This window comes from Brachionichthys hirsutus, chromosome 14 (genome assembly GCF_040956055.1).
Source record: "Brachionichthys hirsutus isolate HB-005 chromosome 14, CSIRO-AGI_Bhir_v1, whole genome shotgun sequence".
In the NCBI taxonomy this organism is placed as follows: Eukaryota; Metazoa; Chordata; class Actinopteri; order Lophiiformes; family Brachionichthyidae; genus Brachionichthys; species Brachionichthys hirsutus.
In genome coordinates this window covers 10694443-10707039 of record NC_090910.1, presented here as the reverse complement: position 1 = coordinate 10707039, position 12597 = coordinate 10694443, and the positions used below count along the sequence as shown (strand labels likewise).

General features: G+C 51.6%; 1 protein-coding gene across 1 annotated transcript in view; it reads right to left on the bottom strand.

Moving 5' to 3' along the window:
• Positions 1 to 844: 844 nt before the first annotated feature.
• The window catches only part of gli3 (GLI family zinc finger 3), a 73463-nt gene continuing 61710 nt past the window's right edge, over positions 845 to 12597 (bottom strand). Inside the window, exons 7-14 of the mRNA XM_068748272.1 lie at positions 11808 to 12027; positions 10602 to 10715; positions 10181 to 10321; positions 5655 to 5804; positions 5415 to 5579; positions 5032 to 5322; positions 3706 to 4099; positions 845 to 3180 (exon numbers count right to left, since the gene is read on the bottom strand). Of these exons, the coding sequence (XP_068604373.1) occupies positions 845 to 3180; positions 3706 to 4099; positions 5032 to 5322; positions 5415 to 5579; positions 5655 to 5804; positions 10181 to 10321; positions 10602 to 10715; positions 11808 to 12027 (3811 nt within the window). The remainder of the gene's footprint in view (positions 3181 to 3705; positions 4100 to 5031; positions 5323 to 5414; positions 5580 to 5654; positions 5805 to 10180; positions 10322 to 10601; positions 10716 to 11807; positions 12028 to 12597) is intronic.

Genomic DNA, 12597 nt, shown 5'->3' with positions numbered 1-12597 from the left:
AAGAACCCTGGATTAAAAAACAAGGACCCTGGATTAAAGACAAGAACCCTGGATTAAAAAACAAGGACCCTGGATTAAAAGACAAGAACCCTGGATTAAAAAACAAGGACCCTGGATTAAAAGACAAGAACCCTGGATTAAAAAACAAGAACCCTGGATTAAAAGACAAGAATGTGGAATTTATTAAACAAAAAAACTTCAACATGGAGGACAGAAGCGATTATTGAGACCACAGCTAATGGTGAGTAGATATTGGTGTAATAACTGTTTAATAGTTATTGCAAGTGCATAATATAGAGTTTATTGGTAAGATTATATTCCTCTTTTTTAAATGAATTACCCCCGCGGTCCGCGAAAAAATGAAAACGCCCCGTGGCTGGTAAAAAGGTTGGGGACCGCTGTTCTAGTCTGTTTAAATACGTAGACAGTGTTAATGTTTAACTTGGAAAACATGCAGGTTTCTTTCCCTCCATCATCGATCTGCACAGCGAAACAGTGAGAATACACGGAATACTGGTTTAAAGATGCGAGCGTTCGCTCGCCGTCACAAAGTCGTACAAAGAGAAGAGCTTCCAAAAAAATAGCTGACATTCCACAAAAGGAATATAACTATTCAACTATACATAGTTTTGACACATCCCATTTCCACACGGGATATTTGTACAAAATAAACCAGTTTGGCCACAGCCTTTTCCACAACACTTTAAGTACATAATAAAAGTTCTTGAAATTGCCACTTTGGTCTTAATCTTCACATACACCAGTTTTTCCTCTTCCTTTCTTCCATTTTTTTTTACTAACAGAGGAGAAAGCAGAGAGAGAGAGAGAGGGAGCGAGAGAGCAGCTACTGTATTATAGCCAGGAACTTGTTCTCCTCGGCAAGTGTGGTGAGGAGAGAACTCATGTCTCCAATCGCCATGTTGTTCAGTCCGGGGGCCACACTGTGGAAGGTGGCGGATGTTCTAGGGGTGGTCAGGCGTGATGAGGTCCTGGACAGACCCTGGAAGATGGAAGGACTCAACACCCCAGAGACGAGGCTGCCCTGGTCAAAGCCATCCTCCAGCATGGCACCAAAGCTCAGACTTAGCCCCTCGTCTAACGCGACGGGCACGCTGCCACCCACTGTGCTCGTGACTTGGTCTGCACCAGGGGACAGGACAGAGTTCGCGTTGCCACCGTCTTGACCCACCGACTCAGCCGTAGATTTCAGTAAACACTGGCCTTCCAGAACAGGAAACAAAGAGGTCTTGCAATTAGCTGGTTCATACGAGAGGCAGTCACCCAAGCCCTGTTCCGTGTACCCACGGTCCGGGGCCTCCAGCTTCAGCCCAGAAACTTCATGTGCAAGGGAACAGTGATCCCCGCTTGTCTGCAGATGTTGCTCCTGGTTGGGACAATCTTGTAGTTGACCGTTATTGAGGTACTGCTGGACCCTGACCGAGTTCCTGTAATTGTTCATCGGTGGATGAGGGACGTTGACCTGTCGATTGTGATAAGGAGCATTTTCCTGGGAGAGGATGGATAGGTTGTCCACGGAGGCCCTGGTCAGACCGAGGTCGTTCCCAACCTGCCAAGAGGTGTTGCTATTGTTGCTCGGCTGGAAGTTGCTCTGTTTTTGAGGTCCGTTGGAGGCCTGCTGTTTGAAACCCGGAGGCGCATCGATGGTCTGGGGAAAGCTCGGCCTTCCAAAGGTGTTTGTCGAGTTGTGACCAGTTCCTCTCATCTCCATGCAGGAGTTCGGTGATGATTCTAGTTTCACTGCAGGGTTGACGTAGCAAACGCTTTGAGCCGGATTAGCCTGGCAACAACTGCTCTGGAAATCGAGGGGTACTTGCTGCTGGATCACCATGTTTCCAAACCTGCCAAAAGGTGCAGACACGTGCCCGTGTTCCGAGCCTGACCACCTTCCACACTGTGTCTGGTGGCTTTCGTCCCTCTGCGGAGACCTGTCAGCACTCCCGGAGGTCACTTCATTCCATTGGATGGGAAGCTTACTCGGGCTCTTGCTCTCTGCTACCTCCTGGTGGTGAAGAGTGTGGGCCCCAGAGAAGGCCATGTTCAATCCTGGAGTCTGGATCTGCCCCATCCCGTCTATAGATGGTTGGGAGTCATCCCTTTGGCTAGAAGCTGTTTGATCCTCGATGTGCATGTAGGAGCCATTATCCACCTGAACCTGGGACTGAAGATACTGCACCAAGTCATCTGGTAGCATATCCTCATCCCCAAGCAACAGGTCAGCCGCCCCGCCATCCTCCATGGCAAGAGCTTCTAAGGCTGCTTGTTCCGCAATGCTCGGGTTGCACGGCGAGCCTCTCTGCAGGTTGCCCTCTGAGCGCGTGAAATTCTGGAGGCTTAAGTTCCGAGTCTCGGGTGTCGGATGATGAGACAGAGGTGGGAGAGGATGGAGGTTGTTAAGGCTGTTGAAGCGTTGCACTGGGGGCAGACTGCAAATATCAGGCGCTTGTGTTCGCACTGGGTCACTGGCCCTCCGATTCCCATTCAGCGGTACCTCACCAGGATAGAGGACCCTCCTCCTGTAACCCGGGTGCCCCATGTACCCTGTGGTATAGCTGTTGGTGCCGTCATTGCAGCGATGTGGCCTAACTAGAGGTGGCAAAGAGTGGTTGCCGGCGCCGTCATCCATCATGGCCATGCGAGTCTTCAAGCACATTCGCTCCATGTTAGGTAGCGGCGTGGGAGGTGGGCCGCCAGTTGCTGCTGCATACTTGGCTTTCAGGTGGTAGTGCTGCGCTGGGGTTAAATTGAGCATCCCCCGTGACCCCCCTCCTGTGTTGAACCCCCCTACACTTGCATAGCCTCCACCCGAGAGCATCCCCGCACTCCCTCCTCCGTACTGGCTCGCCTCGCTGGATCGGCGGGAGGCGTCAGTGGAGATGGGGTCGTAAGAGTCGGTCGAGCTGAGGTTGTGTAGCCGGCGGTGATGGGCGGCCGCCGTCGTACCCTCGCTCTGCGACGCCTGACTGGAGCGTCGGCTTGAGAAGCAGGGGGAGATGCCCGAGGAGCGCCGGCTGCTGCTCAGGTATGCCGAACTGGTGGTGCTACCGCCGCTGTCTCGCCGGTCTCGGAGCAGATTAAGCAGAGCTAGCTCTGTGTTTCCAGGTTCCGGATGAGCAGGCGGCTGAAGAGCAGACACCCCCCACTGTCTGCCCAGACCGGACCCTGAGGAGAGACGCGAACGGTTAAAAGACAAGGAATCTTTGCATACTGGTGGAACGAACAAGGAAATTAGCAGGTGAAAGGGAGATCGCAAGAGGATGAGCGAAAGCCCAGTCAGAAAAACGGCATGTAAATCCAGAGGGGTCCCTCAAACGGATGCTGCCTGAGACGACGTTCTGCGTTTGGCCATGAAACATCATCATTTGCTCTTTTCTCTGATGTGATACACGGCTTGATATGATTCTCATGCCGTTTTCCAGCGGAACAGTATTTGTTTAGCCCGAGTGCAACTAAACTCAGCTCAAACTGGCAAGAGATCATTTATCACAGCGTGATATGTACACATGTTTGTGATGATGTGTCATTTCCAAGGAGAGGTGCTTTCAAATCCACGTGTCAGAATACGAATAATGCACGAATCGGTGAGGGTCATGCACTCTGGACAAGATTCTCAAACCAGCAGAGACCTCAAATTCGAGAATTTCCAAACGGAGCCAAAGTGTGAAAAGATCAAGAAGTTAATCTCACCCTTCCCCAGGATGTTGGGCAGCATGGAGCCTTTTATGGGTGGTGTCGGGGACAGGGGCCCCAGCCTGGGCAGCACTCCATTCACCTGCTTCAGCCTCTCCATCTTGATGTGCTCCATCCAGCGCACGGGGCGGCCGACGCTTCGTCTCGCCTGCAGGGTCAGCATGGCCATGGTTGCCGTGGAGACCGTGGAGTCCATAATGGGGGCTGGCTCACCCTCGCACTCCTCATCTTCCTCCCCTTCGTTTTCATCTTTCTCCTCGTTCTCCTCCAGCCTCGCCCCTGGTGAGCGTCCGGCGCTCACAGCAAGCTGGACTCCACTGCTGGGATAGGTGCCGACGGGGGACTGGTCACTGCTGCATGTAGACTGACTGCCAGGGCTTGGCTGAGACGTCTGGCAGACAGGCCGGGGTGGAAGAGAGGGGGGGGACAAAGAAAGAAAAATGAAGACAATCTAATGATTTCAGGTCTATTTCAGGGTCACGCGAGGGTTTCAGTGTGATCGTGTGAACACATGAAACAAAAAATATGTTCTCAAAATCATTGCAGTTTGTTTCTTCAAACAAAACACGTGAAAGACAATGTTTTATACTTTATTGGGGTTTGACTAATGCCCGTCCCCGTGTTCCAAATGGAATCATTTGGGCTGTTTTCAGAGGATAAAGGCCCCTTGTGAGAACAGCTCTTGTCTAATTAAGTTGTTTACTGAATTCTAGGAACTATGTTGCTCTGTGGGATAATGACATTACTTTCTTTGGCATCAAGTGGCAACAGAGTTTAGCGGGATTTCATCTTGTTTATTGTGTGAAAGAATTTGGCAGCACAATGCAGCCCGGGGCAGAAAGAGGCATCCTCATGGTGTCCTCGCAGTTCTGACCAAAATGCATGGGCTTTGGGGAAAAAAAAAAAAAAGCTTTTCCTTTGGTAAATATCACTGTTCAAAGTGTTGAAATGAGATGAGATGAAATGAGAGGGATGCTCTTTTCGTTTATGTGATGTTTGATGAAAACCTAGAAAACAAACAAATCTGGTGTGTTGAGCCCGAACGTTGTGATGGGATGAGGAAAACCCCAAAACGAACACTTGGAATGAAGATCGTACATGCTGCCCATCTCACCTGATTACCCACTGTCCTTAGAAAGGGAAGGAGGGAAATGCCGAAGCATTGGATAGAAGAAAAGGTTTACTCATTAGAAGCAGTTAATGTTGAGAGACCGAGCTCTGAGTTCAATGTTAGACACAATGTTTGCCTATTAGCTCTTTGACTGTTAGCACACACAAGTTAGTAGTAATTACTGGTGTTGAAATAATGAAATGGAGTCTCACCATGGGCTTCTCCGTCTTGATGGACTTGACTTGCAGACATTCATCCTGTTTTGAGGTAGCATGGTTGTACTCCCTTTGGTCCGTGTACCCGCCCAGGGACAGTTGCCCCGGTGACCGCCCGTGGCTGTTACCCCCTGGTTCCCGGGGTTGGGGCGGAGGGCGTGGATAATCTCCACGCTGTTTCTTGGTGACATGCGCCTCCGGCCCGTGCACCGTCTTCACGTGCTTCCGTAAGGAGCTGGGGTCCGTGTACCGTTTAGTGCAGCCTGGGATTTTACATACATATGGTTTCTACAAGGAAAGGGGGGGGGGGGGGGGGAGAGATGAGCTGTGAGAAGAACCGCGTTGCTTTCGTGGCGTTTGAAGTGGCGTTCAGCCAATACCTCGTTGGAGTGCGTGCGATTCTGATGTTTCGCTCGATCCGAGGCATTGGAGAAGGCCTTGTTGCAGCCTTCGTGTTCGCACACATACGGTTTCTCTCCGGTGTGGGAACGCAGGTGAGTCTTGAGGTTTTCCAGACGGGAGTACGCCTTGGCACAGCCTTCAAACTGCCGGAAGAAAGAAGAGGAAATCACTCATGGAGCCGGTTATAGTCGAGGTAGCAGCAGGAGGAGGAGCCTTACGGTGCACTTGTGGGGTTTCTCCCCGGTGTGCCTCCTCATGTGGACCACCAGCATGTATTGTGCCTTGAAGGGCTTCTGCTCCCTCGAGCATTCCTCCCACCGACACACGAACTCCTTCTTCTCCCCGTGGATGTGGTCATTGTTGATGTGCTGCGGAGGAATGTGGAGATTGATGCGGCGGAAGGAAATAAAAATTAGCTTCCTTTTGTGCAATACTTTCCCGGCTTTAATTTCTCTTTCCTGTCGTTCAGCTTTTCTCTTCCTTCACTTCACTCAATCGAAAGGAGAAAAGGAAAACAGGCCGGTCTCGTGAGGCTCGGTGTCCGAGCTTAGCAGGATTTTCAAATAAAACTCTGTCGCTTCGCATCGCAGTAGGCCCTCGCCCACCCCCGACATGACAAGTGCTGACAGTTGTGCTGCCGTGGCAACGTCCAATCTGAGGCTTAAGAAGAAGGGGGGACGGGAGGAGATGGGGCTAGAACATTTCAGCCGAGGTCTTTACAACTCATGCTCTATATGTGTGAGCCCCATCTTCCTCTTGTTCCATCCTCCTCTCTCTTCCTTCTCCCCCCCATCGTTCTTCTTCTTTTGTCAATAACTGTCTAGTAAAAGTGGGTAAGGGGTGTACGTTATGGTGGAATGATGGGGGGGGGGGCTGTCAGCCCTCTGGGGAAGAAGTCAACATCTGGATCTCCTTCCAAGTCAACACTGTGGTGGCCTCTGAAGTCCTTGTCCCGGAGCGCTTTAAGGAGACAGACACAATATCCTGGCCAAAAGAACTGTATTATTACATTCTTGGGCAGTTGAGTCTTTTTACCGTGAGGCTGGATGGAGAGGGATGGATGGCAAAGCAGAAGGAAGGGGAATAAGTACGGCGTTGTCTTTCGTTTCCAAATGTCTGGCGAGAACACGCCGTCTTTCCCTGCACGATTACTGAACCGTAAATCACGCAGAATAAAGCATCCAGAATATCTCCGGGTGTGAGAAGCGCTTCTATTTGAGACTCTTCTAAATACACAGCCGCAGCCACGGCCTTGGCTTCTGAGTCTTAAAGGAGGAGAACCAAGTCGGCGCAGTAACAGCAGAGCGGGAGCAAAGACTAAAATTGACGCTAATCTATCTGCGAAGGACCTCCATTATTCTCACTTGACGTTTTTTTAATTTCAAAGTGACAAAGCAAGACTAATTCTGCAGAAAATGATTGGAGGCCGGATGACCACAGACGCTAGTTTGCCCCCCCCCCAAAGATTGATCTCCTCCTCCCCATCTCAGTCAGAGGCTCGGAAAACCTGACTGCTCTTCTCTTTTTCTTCCTCTCCGCGAGGGAATCCCCGTGGCAATCTGTCGCTCTGTTGCCAGCAGCATTCAATATCTCCCGGCTGAGAGCAATGGGGGGGGGGGGGACGCCATGGCGTTGCATCGCACGGGGGGCTGGCACAACACGAACACACACACGCAGACAGAAACACACTCGCGCCCTGTTTGTATAGATGAAGGAGGTCGTTGACGGGCATGATGCATGAGCCATTGACCTGACGGGGGGGGGGGGGGGGGGCGAGAAACCTAATGGCATGATCTAATGGCAATTCTTATTGAATCAATAATCTCCATGCTGAGCAGACAGGCCCCGTTGGCCGGCTAAATCGACAAACAGGTGCTGATAGCGGCGGCGCGGCGGCTTATTTATCTTCTTCCTGCCAGCTTATCGGCCAACGACTGTAAAAACGCCACCAAGATGGATTTAGGAGGGAGGAGCGCGACAAGGAGCGCTGGGGACACGGGGCGCAGGGGACATGGGGCGCAGGGGACACGGGGCGCAGGGGACACGGGGCGCAGGGGACACGGGCGCAGGGGACACGGGGCGCAGGGGACACGGGACACAGGGGACATGGGGCGCAGGGGACACGGGGCGCAGGGGACACACACACACACACACACACACACACACACACCGGACCAGACCACTGCCCTGCTCGGGTCCGTGCATTCCTCCATGCCGTTTCTCCGCCGCCGTCTCCGCGTCTCGTTATCAAACTCTCTCTGGGACGTCGGCCTCGTGCATTAGAATGCGAGCGTGCACGAAACGAGAGGCTGTTTACGAGGCCATTTCACTAAGCTGTGGGACCCACAACACCGTTTAGCTTTATCAAACGCCGCCTAATAAATCATATGCTCTTTTGTGATGTCAATTGCTGAAGTGCTTTGTGCAAAGAGAGAGAGAGGAGGGGGGGGGGGGCATGGAAAAAGAAAAGAATGGAGGGAAGGAGGAAGGACGAGAGTAAGCGGGGGGGGGGGGGGCAGGGAGCTAGAATTGGCATGTGTAATTCAGCACAGTCTTTTCATCTTGGAGGAAGATACTCTTGACAGATAAGGAGCCTAATCCGTCTTCTGATCAAAAAAAAAAATCTGCATTTTACCAATTAAAAGCCAACGCCAGCAGCCAGAGAGCGGGAGGGAGGCTTCAGCCTACACCCGCGTTTATCTCTCTTTAACACTGGGGAGGCAGCTCCCCAGCAAAGAACAGGAACGCTACGGCACCACCAATGTAGACGAGCTGAGTAGTCTGAGAAGGGCGGGGAAGGCCTGGTGAACTGGGAGAACACACGCATGCAGATCGTCTGGAGCATCCGACGACGACAGTAGAGCGTTTTCTTTTCTTTTACTATTATAAAAGCAACTACAAAAATGCACGGCTCCCTTTTAGATCCCTCCACGGCCGAGTATCAGTAATAGATCCATGAGAAAATAATACAAGTACGGTCAGCGAGGCCATATTAGGGAGTTATGGGAGGGTGGGGGGTTGGTGGCACCTCTGGTGACAAAACCCAATGGGGAGAAAAAAAAAAAAAACTAATTTCAAGAGAGACATTAAAGAAGCCACCAGGCCTTATCTTTAAAAGTACTCCCTCCAAGGGGAAAGAGGGGGGGGGATGAAAGAAAGAACAAGAGGGGCAGAGGTTTATGCCCAAACATGGGAAAGCAAAAGAATGTGGAGCTGAGTGGAGAGGGCGATGGAGAGAAGTACAAGAGAGTCGAAATGTAATAAATCAAATAAATACGGCAAACTGAAATTGACAGCCGCCTCCCTTTCGCTGACTGGGCAGGCCAGATAAGTGAGCTAAATCGGAATGATCTGATATTTATCTTATCGTCTGCACCGAGAGCGCTTTCAACGCAGATGATAAAGGGAATGTCGGGGAGAGCGTCGAAACAGGCATGAAGAGCCTGGCGAGCGTGCTTGTGAACAAGGTGCAAAGCGACGAGGGTGGTGGGGAGGGATTAATCCTGAAATTAGGCCAACCGCAAAGGAAAACAGATATTTGAATCTGTGCAGCTGTTACTCCGCAAAAACACATCATTCATGAGGTGGATCGGAGCGCCACACGGATCCGAAAAAAAAAAAAACTTGTTCGGTTGGAACTATTTTTTTTCCTCCATCCTTCTTTTTCCACCCTAAAGCCATTTCAGGAGACAAGAGCAAAGGGGGGGGGGGAGGGGGGTGGAGAAGGACTCCATTGTTTAGTTATATGGAAATCCCCGCACCCCCAAACCCCTCCCAGAGTGCGCGAAGAGCCACTGTGGTCCAAATACTGTACTTATCCTATTACTGAGGGGGGGTGCAAAAGAGATAAGAGCATTTTCCCGTCCGCTCTGCTGAATTAGACGGCGGGAATTCGGCCGGAAAGACTTTTCTGCAAATTAGAAATAAAAACGCAATATCAGTAAGAGTCGAAAAAACAATTCAGGGATGGAGAAATGGAAAACTAATAAAGAGTTACACGGCAAATCTGATGACAAGGCTCTGGAGGGCCACCTGGTGGGGGGGGGGCAAGCTTCTCCTCTATCACAAGCCCCTCCACCCCTCCTCGCCAACCACCTGAGCTGAAACAGGGGCAAGAAGTTGTCAAGAACCTTTGAGCCGAGCCCTTCAAACATGGGAGGCAGCCCATTTCGCGCTGAGGATATCAATTATAGATAGGGGGTTACCGCCGCGGCGGAGGATTGCCATGTCAAGACGGCAAACAGACAGCTGCGGAGAGGCTGAGGATCTTTCTATCAGATCCACGTGTGGGTGTGTGTACGCTCCAGCATTCCTTGTTTGGAGCTGTGATGTGTTTTCATCACTCCCCGCCCCGAATCCGGATGAGAAGTCCAGGGGTCACGAGAGAGCGGCAGAGCTAATAGCGTCGGATGCCATTAATATTTAGCTTAGTGCCGAACTCTCTGGCACAATAGAAGCATCGATCTCCCGGGCCGAGGGAGAGTTCTGATAGGCTGGTCCGGTGCCATAAACGAAGCTCGACCCGCCTCGATCTGCTGCGAGATGCTCTCTCCCATCACCGCCATCCCTGAATCACAGCGGGATCAGTCGGCGCCTGCGGCTCTGAGAGGAGACGCGGCGCCGCTGATGTCGCTGAGATCCGTTGAGCTTAAGGGAAGAAAACCGAAAACTGCGACGGCATACAGAGCCCAAAGAAATCGCCGCTTTGCCGCACGTTTTCTGAGCCCATCCGAGCGGCACTCACTTGTACGAGCTGCTCCTGCGTGTCAAATTCACGGCAACAGTTCTCCCAGTGGCAGTTTGTCTCATAAACCAGCTCCGGCTCCTGTTTGCCCTCGTCCTTGTCCCCTTCCTCCTTCACCAGGGTCATCCCGTCGGGGTGGTCCTGAGGAGCAGCACAGGGATTTAAAAAATATGAAGTGCAAAAAAAACAGGGACTACAGGAAGTGCCTTCTTCTCCCAAACGCATCCAAATCTGCCAGGAAAGGTCTTTTTTGTTTTTTTTACTGCCCTGCTGGTTTAGGTTAGAGCATCACCTGTGAATCTGGCCTCGTGTGGCCAATAGCTTGGTAGCGCTGGCAGCCCCGCTCTGTATTCGAGTATTTGAGGAATCCAACCCCATTTTCCTGCCACAGGTTGCTGCATCAGCTCGTTTCGCGTCTCACCTGCACGCTCAATGCGCCTGGACTCGGCACGTCTTCCTCCGGCTTCATCTTGGAGCGTTTGTGGTGCATCGGGTCGCCCGTGCTGCTCACTGCAGATTCACTGGTTGGTTTGGTCTGAAGACGCAGAAAATACAGAGTTTTTAACCGTGAAGACGATTTAATTACAGATTCTTTAAAGCGTCCTCTAAAGCATCATTAAAAATGCATGCGATGTTTATAAGGCGATCGATCATTTCTTTAATCAGGAAGACAAATCAGTTCCATATCCTGGGTCGTTGGCGAACGCTTAAACTGCACAATGACAAACTATACAATTTATTATATTCTCTAATCAGAACATGTTTTTGCTCCGTACCAAGAATAAGACAAGTTTCCTTGTTGCTGTTTTTTTTCTGATGGTGTTAACTAAACTAATGTTTCCCAGAGCTAATGTATAATTAGTAGATCACAAAGCGCTGGAACTCGGAGCGCTCTGTGGTTCTCTTTCATTGATTCCAACATTAGGGTGCGTGATCCACAACCACAGAAAGCGAGCTGACCACCTCAACTAACGTCGTCTGTAGAATCGAGGATCTCTTCTGGATCATCGCCAAAATGTTACCATCTGTTCCTGGAAACATTCCCGACATTCCCGGAAAACTTCATCAAGATCCGTCAGTAACGTTTTTGAGTTATCTTGCTAACAGACTCGGCGGATCCCGTCGGTCTGTGCAGAGTAAAACGCCGCTGCTCTCCTATCTCTGCTGAAACAAATGAGATGCTCTCAAGCGATATTTGTTTATTCAGGAAAGGGGGGGGGGGCATTCTGGTGAGCCCAGTTTGACTAAGGCCTCGTTTGTGAGGCGCAAAAAAACTCAAACAAAGGGAGAAAGACGTGAACACGGCTAATAAACACTGAATATTTGGGCCCGCACGTACAGTAAAGGTTGAGGAAGGAGAGGGAAAGCCCCTTTGGATCCATCCATCCATGTCAATATTCCTTCTCTGGATCCCTGTTCTCTCTCTAGTGATTAATGGAGTCAGCAGTGGGATCCTATGCTAACAAGCCCCTCGTCGTTTGCTGCGGGGACATTCTGGGCGGGCTCAGCGAGCGGCAACACAAGTAGGCGGAAACTCTCGAGGGATGCGCTTGCGGAGGGGGGGTCCTGCCTGTACCCGGGCTAGCACGCGGTGATGAATCGCACTGGCGCCTGCCGACGGTCTCACCTGTGAGGAGTCGCTGCAGATAGCCGAGCGCTCGCTGGCGCTGAGGCCGGTGGGGGGGATGCCGGGCACGGGCCGCTGGGTGGCGAAGGCCGGCGACGGGTGGATGAGGGGCGGGCTGTGGCCGAAGGCGGAGCCGACGATGCCCGGCTGCCGGCCTAGCAGCTGCTGGTGCACGTGCAAAGCCACCGGGGTGGGAGGGTAGGCGAAGCTCAACGCCGGGCTGGAGGGGGGGGGGGGGGAGCAGATGAGTTATTTCAGGTGAGAAGAGAGTCTTCAAACTAAAACGCAACTTCAGTTGTAAAGGAAGAAGAGGCAGGAAAGACGGTGAGTAAATGGATTGTTCTGGATGGTTACCCCCCCCCGAGGACAATCTGACAGGAGACGGTGTGGTAATACTAGAACCACAGGGCCGCCGGCGGAACCCCGCCGACGATTGTTCAGCTTGTTAGCACACGGGGGAATTATCGTGTGTCATCCTTCCACTGGGCAAACGATAGAGACGATAAACAAGCTGGAGTGTGTCGTTCAGCCGTGTAAATAAATCTGGATTAACTCCCCGTTGCTGCGCCGGTTTATTTGCTCTCAACCTGAGCTAACTTTGTTTATGCTAAAGAATCCCAGAGCCGCTCTGGAGTCCGTCCAGCCACAGGCGAACCACCGGACAAACACAAAAGCAGCAGACGTATGGGCTGCTCAGCGGCGAGAGCAGCCCATACGTCTGCTGCTTTTATTACAGGCCGAGTGGAAATCAATGCCACACATTTGGGGGCCCGTCCGCGTGTCATATCAC